Source organism: Mya arenaria, chromosome 1 (assembly GCF_026914265.1).
Source record: "Mya arenaria isolate MELC-2E11 chromosome 1, ASM2691426v1".
Classification (NCBI taxonomy): domain Eukaryota; kingdom Metazoa; phylum Mollusca; class Bivalvia; order Myida; family Myidae; genus Mya; species Mya arenaria.
The window spans coordinates 22,296,803-22,311,774 of NC_069122.1; the positions used below are offsets into that span (position 1 = coordinate 22,296,803).

Consider the following 14,972-nt stretch of genomic DNA (forward strand, 5'->3'; position numbering starts at 1 on the left):
AATTTCATTTCTGTAGCTTTAAAAATAAAAAGTCGGTCAAAGGTCAATGTCAAGGACATCCGAGGACAACATTCAAGCTTGTTTGCAAAACTGTTCACATGGTCAAAATTTCATTACTGTAGCTTTAAAAATTAAAAAGTAAGTCAAAAGGGGTGGGGCCAGCTTTTGCCCAAGTGGCATTATTTCAAATGTTTTCAAATGCATCATATAATGCTCCACAACAAATATCGAAGGTATAGGCCTTGTGGTTTGAAACAAGAAGATTTTGAAAATAATCCTTAAATAAGTCTCTAGGAAATTTTATTTTGACACCCAGGGCAGTGCCAGTGTTGACCCAAGGGGCATAATTTGAACAACCATGGTAGTGGACCACTAAATAAAGCCTTGTTCAAAATAGTAAGAATTTGCATAGTGGTTTCAGACAAAAAGGTTTTTAACATCAAAATAGTAAGGATTTGCATAGTGTTTCAGACAAAAAGGTTTCTAACATTTCCCAATTTAAGGGGGGGGGGGGCAAGTCCGTCCCTTACAAAGAAAAGAGAACTCTTCCCGGGGCCTCCGCCAACGTCGCCAAGGTCATTTGTATTGCCGCACTGGTCCCTTGTGGGATGATCTCCGTGGGGGGGGGGGGGCAGTAATGACCCCAGGGGCATAATTTTAACAAACCTTTACAAGCAATTGTGACTTAATACATGTAGCATTTTTTTTATACTTTCAAGACCCATAATCCAGGTATACATCGGCAGATCTGGCTGGTTTTCAAAAGGAACCGAGCGGATCTGGCTGGTTTTCGAAAGGAACCGAGCTCTTATCGATATCTAAATACTGTACAAGTTTCATCAAGATACAATCAAAACTGAAGACTGCATCGTGTTCACAAGCTAGTGTTTACACAATAGCATTTTTTTATACTATCAAGGGCCATAATCTAGGCATGCATGGGCGGATCAGGCTGGTTTTCGAAAGGAACCGAGCTCTAATGGATATCTAGATACTGTACAAGTTTCATTGAGATACAATCAAAACTGAAGACTGTATCGTGTTCACAAGCAATTGTTTACAGACACACAAACGCACGACCGCACGGACGCACGGATGCACATACTACGTACACATTACCATCGCATAAGCTCTTCTGGCCTTTGGCCAGTAGAGCTAAAAATCAACGACACCACCTTACACAGTTTTTATAAAAAGTTCCTGTTGTTGAATCAATAGAATATTTATATTTTATATTATATAGGAGTGGAAACACAACAGTTATGGAACAAATTAAATAGTTTTATTTATTCAACCAATAAACATCATATTATACTATAAGTATCTATCATGTGTTTCCGGTACGGAGAGATTTTTCAATCCGGACCGGAAACACACGATTGATGTTTTTTCTTGCATATCTAAAATGATCAATTTGTGGAAAAATGAACGTAGAAAACGCACTTTTGTACATTTCACCAAAAAGCGCGTGCGACGTTGTTTACTGACATCATAAAGCGCAGTAATTTTGAATCATTATTGACGTCAAATAGTTCCTTTAAAAATCGAGATTTTACTATTATTTATTGTCAATTTTAATCAAAAGTCTTGCATACTTATATATTTGATTGCGCTTTATTGAAATGGCCTAATTTACTTTTCATAAACCATACAATGAAAGAAATCAGAAGTGGCACGTTGTTGCACGTGAATCATCTTACATGGGGGGTGTAAGACGAGTTTTTCCAGCACTGGTCACATGACCGGAAATACACATCCGGTATGCAAGAAAAATGAGGCTTTACTGGTTATATCATGTATTAAATTAAACATACAGTTACATTTGTCAGTTTCTTATTGTTCTAATGAACTTTTACATAAACTCAAACAAGTGTTATAATAGACTGCAATCTTTTGACACGAACATGATGTTTTAAGGATTTTAAAAGAATAGCAAATAGCATTTAGCAATGATAAGTACAAAACCCACACCAAGAAATGGAATATATTCAAAATGACATTAAAGTTAAATAAATCATTGAAAGACTAAAGAAATAGCCATAAACAATTATTTTTAATACAAAAATAAAATATTCTTTGTAGAGTATCTGTTCTCCATTCCTGTTTAGAGGACATCGCTGGTGCGTGTGCATGTGTATTAATGCATGCCTGTGCATGTGTGTGCCCATGTGTGTGTGCATGTGTGCGTGTGTACATCATTCATACATTTATAAATGTTCATAAAAAGCATAGAATAGTTTGAGTAGACATAAGCAAATGATTAATAATGCATCAATGAAGTTTTGTGTTGAATCTATCTGTGCTTGAAAATAATGAGAAAAACAGGTTCTTCTGACATCTTATTCTTGTTTTTATCCATATTTTATGATGTACAGCAATATTAAGAACTTTTTTCAAATTCTGAAAATCAGCACATAAAATAAAAGTTGGGCATTCCATTCAAGACAAATACTTTTTCATTACGTGTCAAACAATAGATCCCTTGTGAAATAAAATCTGAAATTACAGAACATATTAACTGTATTTTCCCTGAAGATGCAATAATTTACACTGCCATATTTTATTTACTGGCAGAAATTTAAACAAATGTCTGCATCAATTGTCTTTTGATATAAATGATTCTGAAACATTAAAATATATGATGATGTTAAGGACTGTTTAAAATTGCAGACAGAACTTGAATTACAATATAGGGTATACTTTAAATCTGAACTGTTACAATTAAAATGCTCATTTTATTTTATAATAAAAAAGCCTCCTACACACAATGACTGTATTTGAATTACATGTACAATTATAGCTGTCTATGACACTACAATATGAGGTTCATTTTGTCCAATGCATATCCATTTTATATCATCTTAGTCAGTATCCAACATTTTTTTGACCATTATCATAATTGTTAGAACTAGGCCATCCCTTAAGTTATTGTTTGTTTGTAGTGATCAACTCACCATCAATGCCTTCACCTTGTTTGCAGTGATCAACTCACCATCAATGCCTTCGCCATGTTTGCAGTGATCAACTCACTATCAATGCCTTCACCTTGTTTGCAGTGATCAACTCACCATCAATGCCTTCGCCTTGTTTGCAGTGATCAACTCACTAGCAATGCCTTCGCCTTGTTTGCAGTGATCAACTCACCATACATGCCTTCACCTTGTTTGCAGTGATCAACTCACCATCAATGCCTTCACCTTGTTTGCAGTGATCAACTCACCATCAATGCCTTCGCCTTGTTTGCAGTGATCAACTCACTATGAATGCCTTCGCCTTGTTTGCAGTGATCAACTCACTATCAATGCCTTCACCTTGTTTGCAGTGATCAACTCACCATCAATGCCTTCGCCTCGTTTGCAGTGATGAACTCACCATCAAGGCCTTTGCCTCGTTTGCAGTGATCAAATCACCATCAATGCCTTCACCTTGTTTGCAGTGATCAAATCACCATCAATGCCTTCACCTTGTTTGCATTGATCAACTCACCATCAATGCCTTCACCTTGTTTGCAGTGATCAACTCACCATACATGCCTTCACCTTGTTTGCAGTGATCAACTCACCATACATGCCTTCACCTTGTTTGCAGTGATCAACTCACCATCAATGCCTTCACCTTGTTTGCAGTGATCAACTCACCATCAATGCCTTCACCTTGTTTGCAGTGATGAACTCACCATCAATGCCTTCACCTTGTTTGCAGTGATCAACTCACTATCAATGCCTTCACCTTGTTTGCAGTGATCAACTCACTATCAATGCCTTCACCTTGTTTGCAGTGATCAACTCACCATTAATGCCTTCACCTTGTTTGCAGTGATCAACTCACCATCAATGCCTTCACCTTGTTTGCAGTGATCAACTCACCATCAATGCCTTCACCTTGTTTGCATTGATCAACTCACCATCAATGCCTTCACCTTGTTTGCATTGATCAACTCACCATCAATGCCTTCACCTTGTTTGCAGTGATCAACTCACTATCAATGCCTTCACCTTGTTTGCAGTGATCAACTCACTATCAATGCCTTCACCTTGTTTGCAGTGATCAACTCACCATCAATGCCTTCACCTTGTTTGCAGTGATCAACTCACCATCAATGCCTTCACCTTGTTTGCAGTGATCAACTCACCATCAATGCCTTCACCTTGTTTGCAGTGATCAACTCACCATCAATGCCTTCACCTTGTTTGCCTTGATCAACTCACTATCAATGCCTTCACCTTGTTTGCATTGATCAACTCACCATCAATGCCTTCACCTTGTTTGCATTGATCAACTCACCATCAATGCCTTCACCTTGTTTGCATTGATCAACTCACCATCAATGCCTTCACCTTGTTTGCATTGATCAACTCACCATCAATGCCTTCACCTTGTTTGCATTGATCAACTCACTATCAATGCCTTCACCTTGTTTGCATTGATCAACTCACTATCAATGCCTTCACCTTGTTTGCATTGATCAACTCACCATCAATGCCTTCACCTTGTTTGCATTGATCAACTCACCATCAATGCCTTCACCTTGTTTGCAGTGATCAACTCACCATCAATGCCTTCACCTTGTTTGCATTGATCAACTCACCATCAATGCCTTCACCTTGTTTGCATTGATCAACTCACCATCAATGCCTTCACCTTGTTTGCATTGATCAACTCACCATCAATGCCTTCACCTTGTTTGCATTGATCAACTCACCATCAATGCCTTCACCTTGTTTGACCATATTATATGTAGGCAGAATCTTCATACCAAACTAGAGATTGCTTTTTTGAAAAAGCACTTGTCTCCCCTAATGTGTGGTCATAGCTGAGAAAAATAAATGATGGACATGAAATTTGTAATTAAGGACTGGAGACGAACCAACAGTGAAGTTTGGTTTATTCAACCATATTAAATAGTAATCTACTGCATAACATCCTAGGTGCAAGCGTTCTTTAGTAACTGAGCGGTAACTGTTTCTTCACCTCAAGATCACGGCAACCTTGACCTTTGACCTACTGATCTCAAAATCAATAGGAGTCATCTACAGTCATGACTGACTAACATACCACGTATGAAGTTCCTGAACCCAAAGGATCTTTAGTAATTGAGCGGAAACTGTTTCTTCACCTCAAGGTCACGGCGACCTTGACCTTTGCCCTTGTGATCTCAAAATCAAAAGGAGTCATCTACTAGTCATGACCAACTTGCATACCAAGTATGAATTTCCTGGGTGCAAGCATTCTTTAGTTACTGAGCGGTAACAGTTTCTTCACCTCAAGCTCAGGGCGACCTTGACCATTGATCTAGTGATCTCAAAATCTATAGGGGTCATCTACTAGTCATGACCAACTAGCATACCAAGTATGAAGTTCCTGAATGCAAGCGGTCAGTTAGTAATTGAGCAGAAACCGTTTCTTCACCTCAAGGTCACGGTGACCTTGACCTTTGACCTACTGATTTCAAAATCAATAGGAGTCATCTACTAGTCATGACCAGCCAGCATACGTAGTGTTAAGTTCCTGGGTACCAGGCTTCTTTAGTTATTGAGCAGAAACCATTTTTTAGCTTAAGATCACCGCCAACATATCTTTTTTTACCCGAAGGTAACCTTGACCTTTTGATCTCAAAATCAATAGAAGTCATCTAATAGTCATGAACACCAATCATACCAAGTATGAAGTTCCTAGACCCAAAGGATCTTAATTTATTGAGTGGAAGCCATTTCTTCACCACAAGGGCATGGCGACCTTGACCTTTGACCATGTGATCTTAAAATCAATAGAGTTCATCTACTAGTCATGACCAACTAGCATACCAAGTATGAAGTTCCTGTACCCAAAGGATCTTTAGTTATTGAGTGGAGGCCGTTTCTTCACCTCAAGGTCATGGCAAACTTGACCTTTGACCATGTGATCTCAAAATCAATAGGGTTCATCTACTAGTCATGACCAACTAGCATACCAAGTATGAAGTTCCTATACCCAAAGGATCTTAAGTTATTGAGCGGAAACCGTTTCTTCACCTCAAGGTCACGGCGACCTTGACCTTTGACCTAGTGATCTTAAAATCAATAGGGTTCATCTGACCAACTAGCATACCAAGTATGAAGTTCCTTGGTATAAGCGTTCTATAGTTATTGAGCAGAAGCGAAGTGTGACGTATGGACGGACTGACTGACTGACTGACTGACTGACGGACAAGGCACAAACAATATGTCTCCCCATGAATGGGAGAGACATAATTGTCACTCTAAGGCTTAAAATCCCAGTATGTTTTAGTGATGTAAAGTTGTTGTTTTTTGTTTGTTTATCCAAATGAGCTAATTTTGACAATTCTTAACCCCCAGGATGATAAAATCTGCCTTTAACGCAATTACAAAATGCAACACAAGACTGTAACTTTTATCTAAATTTAACACACTTAATGAAATTTGCATGTAATGTGACTTTCTTAATGCCTAGTATACTTATACTATGTTGCTTAATATACTAATGATTTCCATTTCTTAACTTAAAAGTTATTGGTAAAAATAGTTTTAAAAAAAAATGAACAAAATAATCATACTTACACTGTAATTTTCTCAAAATGTTTCAATTGAAAGCTAAATTATATTCAACTGAGAATAATGGAGGTAATAAGACTATCAGAATTGACACATTATATCAGTGATTTTCACTAAACAAAATTGATAAATTTTCATTCAAAAATACTTGCATCACATTTATTTTAGAAACAGGAGCTTATTTTTCTTCAATGTGAAATTTTATTTGGAAATTTCTTTAGTTATTTTTCCAGTTTAAAACCTCAAAAAAGTCCAGCAACTACTCAGGTACTGATTGCAAAGCGCTATGCTCCGCCCACTTATCTACCTCATTAGCTTATAGTCAGTCAATGGTCAGGTTAGGGGTTTCCTTGGCATTTCTGTTAAATCAAGCATCGTGTGAGCCTCAGGTGTTACCAAGCATTATCTGAGACTTAATCATAGTTATATACTAAATTTTATTTTTTCTCTCTAATTAATAATCTTCAGTGGCACTGGGACTTTAATAATAGTTGAAATCATTTTTGAACCAATGACATTGCAGTATTTTTCAAAATATTCAACTTTAAACTACATATTGACCACACATTGTGATATTGATATTCACATTTATATGCTGTGCATGTATATTGTTTGAATCAATCAGCAAGAAACAAAATAGTTTATCTGTTTATTTTGTAACATAAATGTCCCATATCTATACAGTGCTGGTACTTCTAACAAATATGCAGGGCATGTATCTCATAATTCAGTTTTGCTTCGATGACTCAAAATAAAATGCAATAATTGTTTTGTTGTAAAATCAGTTACAAATCACTAGAACAAGATTGCTAAAATGGCGCTATATTTCTCACCTGATTAAAATGACCAACTAAGTCAGTGGTCATTATTTAAGGATGCCTGACATTGGACGATTACAATAGCTTACCTTGAACACTTTATGAAATTGATGTTTTATGGCTTAACGTGTAAGTAACAATTTAAGAAAAAAAAATGGCAGTTTACAAAACAATTGAGATCTGTTGTATTAAGAGTTATCTTATATGACTGAATTGACGGGATTGATGCGAAAATCAGCTGATTCATAGAAAAAAATTAAAAAATATCAACTTTTTCAGAAACAATTTGTTTCCATCTATCAAACCCAATATCGGATACACTTATAACAAAAGTGTTTGAATAAGTACAGTCTGTATACTGAAGTCTCAAGCCTTGCACAGATAGGCAATTGTTTAATTTCCATACACCTCTTAATAAATGATAATATATAATTATAATGGTTGAAATCATTTTTGTTTACTGACAAGGAAAGCTCTTTACATCTTTTCATCCCTCACTGCTGAAATACACCAATAAGCTAGTAGGACTAAAGCAGTGTGGCTGGTTTTATCAAACTTACTGGAGACATTATGCTAATTAAAAATGTGGCCAAGTTTTGTTAAAAATTGATCAGAAAATGGTCAGGTAGAAAATTGGATATTAAGTTATATTAGTCATTTACAATGAAAGGGTCATTTCTGAAATGGTGATTAGGTTCGTTATCAAATCCCTCTTTGATGCCATTCATCATTTTGATGTATGTTGGTCAATACTGCATGATAAATCAAATGGTAAACTTTAAAGGAAGGATGCAAACAAGCTGAATTTGTTAAACCTTGACAATTATGTTCAACTATTAGTTGTGACTACGTGATCTGTCTGGTTATGAACATTCTCCAAGTTTTACACACATAAACACTCATAAACATTGTTACAGAAATTTGGTAATTATTGGTTTTCAAAATTGCAAAATGAGAGAGTAGACATTTACAGTTTTTGAATAGGCATAAAAAAGATCTGGATCAAGCTACTAGAAACAAAATAAAAACAATGATGGGCTTATCATTCCCCACCCTCCTGAACATACCTCTGTGACAGCAGTCCTGTACCACATGGCATTTAGACACATGTACGCCAAGATCATGGTGAGACAGACTGTAAGACGCTCACATCTCATAAAGCCGCTGTTTGGTGGACATGTCAGTATGGACAGCCAGATGTGGAAATCCGCCATGTACTCCACAGCCTTTGTCATGTATGCCTGCCAAATAAAATAGTTGTGTAGAAATCTATCACAATATCTTTTCCATCTTTAGATCAAGCATGATCTAGTCTTTTCATACTTATTATACTTGTTATGCACATGTTACCTTTTAGTGATGTACAGACAAACAATTGTAAACTTTCACAGATCATTATGTCCATTATACACATACACAAATCATTTAAAATTAATAATATGTTTCAATCAATGAACATTTTGCAAAAAGCTTTCATGTTTTAAATTGCATATACGAGGGGTGATGGGGATGTTCGTAGACTGTTCGTATAACTTCCTTATTATTTGTGTCATTACTATGAAATTTAAAATAAACTATGATTATCAAATAAGCGTGCAGTTGAAATACAAAAACATTTTGTATTATTCACTGAATTATCAGTGTCCATAGCAACGCGCATCGGCATACCCGGAGCACGTAAAATACTATGCACTTTTCAACATTTATTAAATTGATTACTGCCGCATTTGAATGCGTTTTCTTTTGCGTATGACTGCGCGAAATAATCTGCTGTCCAACGTTGTTTATGACGTTATTTCCTGAAATTGTGACATTTGTCGTTGTTTCCAGTAACTGTTGAAAGATATAAGCATTTTTTAAGGTGTTGTCACTAACCGAAATTTCAAAACCATGACGTCAACGGGCGATGTCGTGTTAAGGGCAGCCATTAAATTTTGTGTGGGATTAGACAAGACACCAAGTGAAACGTTGAATATGTTACAGAGTTTCAGTATGACCAAGAAATGCAGTAGGGCGCTTGTCTTTAAGTGGCTCCGATGGTTTTGGGAAGGAAGATGCTCTATAGAAGACGATCAACAATGTGGACGGCCGTCTAAGGTTAAATGTTCGATTTCTGATAAAGTGAAAGATATGGTGTTCAGTGACAGGTGACACACTTTGAGAAGCTTAGCCTTTGAACTAGATGTTTCCACTTCTACTGTGCATGAATTTTGAAAACTGAATTTGGCATATCTAAAGTGTGCGCGCGTGGGCAACAAGGGTTCGCAGCTCGCAAGAGTTTGTCGGTCGGTATGAGCGTGAAGGCGAAGAATTCCTCGACTGCATGGTTACAACCAACGAAACTTGATTATGGCACTTCGACCCGGAGACGAAAGCCCAGTCCTGTATATGGAAAACCCCGGGAACCCCTCCCCCAAAGAAGGCAAGAGTACAGAAAAGTGGTGGGAAACACATGTTCATGTTTTTTATGGACAAGAAGGGCTTGATCCTACTGCACCAACTTCCCGATGGCCAGGCAGTGACTGCTAGTTACTATTCAAAGGTAAGCAGATTAACATTTTAAACATTATTTTAACTATTAAAATATTACTAAGAAGTTTAAAAATATATGAATTTGATGTTTACAAAAAATATTCAAATGCTCTATTTTTGGCATCACTGTCACGATTCTAAGTTTGACTTAAATTTATTACTTCAGGTTCTCAGGCATGACTTGATGCATGCATTGAAGTAGAAAAGCTTCAATCTCGAGCCCAAGCACATAATATTCCACCAAGATAATGCACCAGGACACAGAGCTAACTCAACTCTCCTTGAAATCAACTTGCTTGGTTTTGAAATGCTACAGCATCCACCCTACAGTCCCGATCTTGCCCCAATGGATTTAAGAGATTTCCCGGAAACCAAGGCAGCACTTCAAGGCCTGCTGTTTGAGGATGCCAGTGAGCTTCGTATGTATACACAAAATGTCGTTTGGTCATACGACAGTGACTGGTTCAGGGTAGCATGCTTTTCTCTAAAGGGATCTGTTAGCCTTTTTGACGTTGCAGGTTACAGTCCCATCACTTTGTGCCTTTTAGAAATGCAGTTAAATCTGTTCATTGACACTGCAACTCGTAGGGAGTAACAGCCATGTATGGAGCTCACAAGAGTAAAAGCAATGTATGCAGCTCACAAGAATAACAGCCATGTATGCAGCTCACAAGAGTAATAGCCATGTATGCAACTCACAAGAGTAACAGCCATGTATGCAGCTCACAAGAGTAATAGTCATGTAAACAGCTCACAAGAGTAATAGTCGTGTATGCAACTCACAAGAATAACAGCCATGTATGCAACTCACAAGAGTAACAGCACTGTATGCAGCTCACAAGAATAATAGTCGTGTATGCAACAAGAGTTATGGTCATGTATGCAACTCACAAGAGTAATAGCCATGTATTCAACTTACAAGAGTAATGGTCATGTTTGCAGCTCACAAGAGTAATAGCCATGTATTCAACTAACAAGAGTAATGGTCATGTATGCAGCTCACAAGAGTAAAAGCCATGTATGCAACTCACAATAATAATAGTCATGTATGCAAATCACAAGAGTAACAGCCATGTATGCAGCTCACAAGAGTAAAAGCCATGTATGCAGCTCAGAAGAGTAATAGCCATGTATGCAACTCACAAGAATAATAGCCATGTATGCAACTCACAAGAATAATAGCCATGCATGCAACTCACAAGAGTATTAGCTATGTAAGCAGCTCACGAGAATAACGGTTTTGTATGCAGCTCACAAGAACAACAGCCATGATTGTATTCAACTCACAAGAGTAACAGCCATGTATGCAACTCACAAGAGTAACAGCCATGCATGCAACTCACAAAAATAACAACCAAGTATTCAACTCACAATAGTATAAGCGACGTATGCAACTCAAAAGCGTAACAGCCATGTACGCAGCTCACAAGAATAACAGCCATGTACGCAGTTCACAAGAATAAAAGCCATGTATGCAACTCACAAAAGTAACAGCCATTTCTGCAACTCACATGTGCAGCTTATAAGAGTTACAGCCATGCATGCAACTCATAAGAGTAACAACCATTTATGCAACTCACAAAAGTAACAGCCATTTATGCAACTCACAAGAGTAACAGCCATGTATGCAACTCACAAGAGTAACAACCATGAATGCAAATCACAAGAGTAACAGCCATGCATGCAACTCACAAGGGTAACAGCCATGCATGCAAATCACAAGAGTAACAGCCATGCATGCAACTCACAAGAGTAACAGCCATGCATGCAACTCACAAGAGTAACAGCCATGTATGCAACTCACAAGAGTAACAGCCATGTATGCAACTCACAAGAGTAACAGCCATGCATGCAACTCACAAGAGTAACAGCCATGTATGCAACTCACAAGAGTAACAGCCATGTATGCAACTCACAAGAGTAACAGCCATGTATGCAACTCACAAGAGTAACAACCATGAATGCAAATCACAAGAGTAACAGCCATGCATGCAACTCACAAGGGTAACAACCATGTATGCAACTCACAAGAGTAACAGCCATGCATGCAACTCACAAGGGTAACAGCCATGTATGCAACTCACAAGAGTAACAGCCATGCATGCAACTCACAAGAGTTACAGCCATGTATGCAACTCATAATAGTAACAGCCATGTATGTTACTCACAAGAGTAACAGCCATGCATGCAACTCACAAGAGTAACAGCCATGTATGCAACTCACAAGAGTAACAGCCATGTATGCAACTCACAAGAGTAACAGCCATGCATGCAACTCACAAGAGTAACAGCCATGTATGCAGCTCACAAGAGTAACAGCCATGTATGCAACTCACAAAAATAACAACCAAGTTTTCAACTCACAAAAGTATAAGCAACGTATGCAACTCAAAAGCATAACAGCCATGTATGCAACTCACAAAAGTAACAGCCATTTCTGCAACTCACAAGTGCAGCTTATAAGAGTTACAGCCATGCATGCAACTCATAAGAGTAACAGCCATTTATGCAACTCACAAAAGTAACAGCCATTTATGCAACTCACAAGAGTAACAGCCATGTATGCAACTCACAAGAGTAACAACCATGTATGCAACTCACAAGAGTAACAGCCATGCATGCAATTCACATGGGTAACAGCCATGTATGCAACTCACAAGAGTAACAGCCATGCATGCAACTCACAAGAGTAACAGCCATGTATGCAACTCATAATAGTAACATCCATGCATGCAACTCACAAGAGTAACAGCCATGTATGCAACTCACAAGAGTAACAGCCATGTATGCAACTCACAAGAGTAACAGCCATGCATGCAACTCACAAGAGTAACAGCCATGTATGCAACTCATAATAGTAACATCCATGCATGCAACTCACAAGAGTAACAGCCATGTATGCAACTCACAAGAGTAACAGCCATGTATGCAACTCACAAGAGTAACAGCCATGCATGCAACTCACAAGAGTAACAGCCATGCATGCAACTCACAAGAGTAACAGCCATGTATGCAACTCACAAGAGTAACAGCCATGTATGCAACTCACAAGAGTAACAGCCATGCATGCAACTCACAAGAGTAACAGCCATGTATGCAACTCACAAGAGTAACAGCCATGCATGCAACTCATAAGAATAACGGCCATGAGTAACAGCTCACAAGAATAATAGCCATGTATGCAGCTCACAAGAATAATAGCCATTTATGCAACTCACAAGAATAATAGCCCTGTTGCAACTCACAAGAGTAACAACCATTTCAGCAACTCACAAGTGCAGCTCACAAGAGTAACAGCCATGTATGCAACTCACAAGAGTTACAGCCTTAAGTAACAGCCATGTATGCAGCTTACAAGCGTAACATCTTTGCATACATTTTACAAGGGCAACATCAATTTGTACACTACATAAATTTATCAGCCATGCAAACATTTCACAAGAGTTACAGCCATGTATGCATTTTATACATGCATATGTTTGTCAAAGGTAATGTAAAATATATTTATATTAATAAATGACATTACATGAGTTTTTCCTATTTAATAAATATAAATATGTAAGGATAAAAACCCACGTTATGTTGTATATTTTTATATAATAAATATATAATAAATTATACAAAAACGAGAGGATCTGGAAGTTTCTAGACTATTGCTTGAAAAATAAAATAAATCACTATATACTTAGAAAGCATATATATTTTTGAAGGTAGATATATTTTGTCCAAGATGTTTAAATATTAGGTAAATACATTGAAAAATAAATAGTTAGAGCAAATAGCAATAACACAGTAAGGCGTACCCGGAGCACACCAGGGTACAACAAGTGACATCATAATAAAGTCAGAGATTCAGTCATACTTTTTCAACATAATTTGAATGCATTTTCTATGTCTCTGTAACCATTCAGTGTAGGTACTACTACCTTCAATGTAGTTATAGTATAAATGCACATCCGCAGCCTACAGCGGACCATTACATTATTATGAATGCTCATCCGTTGCCTACAACGAACCGTTACATTACTTTCCTCTCCGAGAAGACTCGTTCGGAGCCTTGGTCTGGCAATCTTATGCGTAAGGCAACTACTCCGTTCCAGCAGTTGTCATCATCCCACTACTGCAACCATTTGTAAAGTGCGATGTCAAAATGCCAACAGATCCCTTCAGAGAAAAGCATGCTCGACCCTGAAGGGGTTCACTGGCCTTGTTATTCACTCAATTCTCAATCCACACAGAGCCTAGGCTTTGCTAATTTGCATATTACCAACCAAGTAAACATAAAAACTATGAACATACTTCTGTCTATAACGGAATGTTATACTATGAAGGCACATCCGCCGCCTCTAGCAAACTGTTACACTATTATGAACACACATTCGCCGCCTACACCAAACTGTTACATTATTATGAACACACATCCGCCGCCTACAGCAAACTGTTACATTATTATGAACACACATCCACCGCCTACAGTGAACTGTTACACTATTATGAACACATATCCGCTGCCTACACCGAACTGTTACACTATTATGAACACACATCCGCTGCCTACAGCAAACTGTTACATTATTATGAACACACATCCGCCGCCTACAGTAAACTGTTACACTATTATGAACACACATCCACTGCCTAAACCGAACTGTTACACTATTATGAACACACATCTGCCACCTACAACGAACTGTTACACTATTATGAACACACATCTGCCGCCTACACCGAACTGTTACACTATTATGAACACACATCTGCCGCCTACACCAAACTGTTACACTATTATGAACACACATCTGCCGCCTACACTGAACTGTTACACTATTATGAACACACATCTGCCGCCTACACCGAACTGTTTCATCATTATGAACACACATCCGCCGCCTACACCGAACTGTTACACTATTATGAACACACATCCGCCGCCTACACCGAACTGTTACATTATTATGAACACACATCTGTCGCCTACACCGAAAAATTACATTATTATGAACACATATCCGCCGCCTACACCAAACTGTTACACTATTATGATCACACATCCGCCGCCTACACCGAACTG

General features: G+C 37.9%; 1 protein-coding gene across 4 annotated transcripts in view; it reads right to left on the minus strand.

The window, feature by feature from the left end:
* LOC128232845 (uncharacterized) overlaps positions 1-14,972 on the minus strand; it is a 383,378-nt gene that overhangs the window by 56,228 nt on the left and 312,178 nt on the right. For all 4 annotated transcript variants that reach the window (XM_052946615.1, XM_052946639.1, XM_052946631.1 and 1 more), the window contains one exon: positions 8,437-8,610. In XM_052946615.1, coding sequence (XP_052802575.1) covers positions 8,437-8,610 — 174 coding nt within the window. The remainder of the gene's footprint in view (positions 1-8,436; positions 8,611-14,972) is intronic.